The sequence below is a fragment of the Echinococcus granulosus genome, assembly GCF_000524195.1.
Source record: "Echinococcus granulosus chromosome Unknown EG_S00114, whole genome shotgun sequence".
NCBI classification, from domain to species: Eukaryota; Metazoa; Platyhelminthes; class Cestoda; order Cyclophyllidea; family Taeniidae; genus Echinococcus; species Echinococcus granulosus.
Window position 1 is genome coordinate 1 of NW_020170494.1, and position 2606 is coordinate 2606.

At 40.4% G+C, this 2606-nt stretch overlaps 1 protein-coding gene across 1 annotated transcript in view; it reads right to left on the reverse strand. All coding sequences in view use genetic code 11, as the record gives it.

Moving 5' to 3' along the window:
- Positions 1-1853: 1853 nt before the first annotated feature.
- EGR_08646 (hypothetical protein) overlaps positions 1854-2606 on the reverse strand; it is a gene marked incomplete at both ends in the record, with an annotated part of 6552 nt that continues 5799 nt past the window's right edge. Inside the window, one exon of the mRNA XM_024497895.1 lies at positions 1854-1953. Coding sequence (XP_024347665.1) covers positions 1854-1953 — 100 coding nt within the window. The remainder of the gene's footprint in view (positions 1954-2606) is intronic.

The following is a 2606-nucleotide window of genomic DNA, read 5'->3' on the forward strand; positions in this document are numbered from 1 at the left end:
GGAGTCATCGTCTCCATGTAATAACCCTCATTAAAATGAATAAAATTTGCGAATCAAGTTGCTGCAATAACCATTAATCTACTAAACACTTTTCATTAAGTCGTATCGTAGAGTACTAGTGCTTCTTCCGATGAATAAACTCCAAAATTTTCGTCTACTACATCCATTACCGAGAACTTTAAATGGCATTTTCTCTCTACATGTACTTTAATGTTATTTTTAGCAGAAGAATTGTTCGACGTCATGTGAACGTTTTCAAAGCCTCAAGTTATCAACAGCACCACCGAGTCTCGGCGTTCTGAAATGGTTCACTAAAATATGCAAATTAAAGCAGATATTATTCTGCTACGTACCCTATTTTGTCCTTTCAGTATCGGCCTCAACTGCCTGCGAAGTCTATCCTCCACTTCGGACATCACAAGCTAGGCACGTATAGTCTATCCTGCTGTAGGACTATTGCAAAGATCACATGCATCTTTGCATCAAGTTTGCGGTATATTTAGGTTCAGATGCATTTAGGACTGGTGGCATAGTTGGTCTGTCAAGTTAGCAGCAAAACCTCTTAATCAGATAAGCAGCACTGTGTCGTGCTACGAAGCTGTGCTGTTCTTTCATTGCCAGTTTACTTACTATCCTTAGTTTCCTGAAGAGTAAAATGGCACCTGGTAACTAGGTGAAGCTCATGACACCGCACATTTATTTAAGCATTACATGAGAATCTCGCATGGTTATGCTCCATTTGTTCAAACCTAGGCCATTTTCCATATCACCCAATCTACAGAGCTCCTGATTGAGTGAGTTTTCAGAAACCTGCAAGAATCCCATTAGTAACCTTGCTTATTTGACGGCCTTCGTAGTTTCAACCATTCACAGCAGACGTCTTTCTCAGTGAGTGCAAAGCATTCCCGTAAACACCAAAATGGTTACAAATGTTGCAAAGGCTATATTATGAAGGCATAAAATACTTTGGAGACTATATGTGTAGGTGGGGTAGGCATTGGCTTTACCGGGGCTTACAAATCCACATTCTAGTGAGTAAGTTGTCGTTTGTTTAACATGCATAAACACCAGGTACAAATTATTGCACTCACACGTCTGAATCTGACCAAAAACATGCCTGACACTGCTCTACCTTCAGGGACCAGAAAGGACTTGTAGCTGAAGGTAAACAACTTCCATCAGAGCTATTATCACGGTGTCCTGGCATCCAGATTACAGGTATAGCAAATCAATCCTTCTAAACACTAACAGAAAACCATCGTTTATAATAGCCTAAATAGGCAAGTCTTCAGGGATACCTTCCAACGCTAAAATGCTTCATGCCAATTGCTGAGTATTGCACCTAATCGTCAAAGAAGGGAGATGTCTGTTGTGGATGGCAGAATTTTGGGTGACTTGCAATAGGAAATGTCGAATCGGGATCACTTTCCACAAAACGCCTAGTCTTGATTATCGTCCAGTGTCCGCTAACGGAACGGTCTCACCTATTCATGGCCTAACCTGACAGCGTGAAGTCTCAATCTGCTTTTGGGCAATGGACAACTGGCATATTGGGTATGAGTTTATGAAATAGAGTTAATCATTTGGCACCACTTCCTCAATTAAACGCACTTTGGTCAGTTAATAAATGAACCTTCACATGAAATCGGTCAGAAACAAAGAGCTGTAGGCAACGTAGGGTAAATTCCCACTATTTCATATGTAATATTGCATACGATGGAGGCAATTCGTACATTTGAACGCTGCATCAGACAGGCAATCGTGGGAGAGACTGTTCTACAGTCTGAGCAATGCCCAATTGCGGGAATCATAGGAAAGACGAGTATCATCCCCTCAAACTGTGGTATACATCTTCATGTTTTTAATAAAAGTGCAAGCAATTCTTCAAGGAATGCTGTCAATTCAATCTCGTCTGGCCTTGCTTTGTTACTGATCTTCATGTCAAACACAAGACTAAGAAAGTAGCAGAAGTCAATGAGGTTTTGGAATGCACCCACTGCCAACTAGTGTTGATGTCGTGGCGAAGTCTAACAAAAGGCTCCCTGCTATAATATTTACTGTGAGGAGTGCTAGTGGCGTTGAAAGTCATCTCGTGGTGATGGAGAATAGTTGTTTCGCCCTCACAGGTAGTGCCAGCAAGGATGATCAAAAAATTGTTGAATTCGGTGGGTGTTTTTTGTATCCTCTGCCCCGGTCACCATGCTGATGATATGAAGGTATGCAAGTAAGACTGACTCAATTTTATATAATTTCAATACAGACCATTCCAGATTCACACGTCTTTCAGATGTCTTTAGCAGTAAATATACCCCACAATACATTCCAAATTTACATATGAATATTTTCAGTCGTTAGATACTTAATATCTGTATCTTTTCAAGTACAACGTGTATATTTATTTCAAATTCGTAGCCATGATTTTAAGTTAACCTGCCTTTTGACACCTTAAGTAAAGTGAGAGCTTAAATATTCCTACCTTGAAGTAGCTATTACGAAAATACACAATACCTGCTTACATGAGCGTCTCGTGTTACAAATGTTTTCTTCGCCAGGAGGATGTCGACCTTCCACATTCGTAAGTCTCACCACATACCACCAACGTTTTG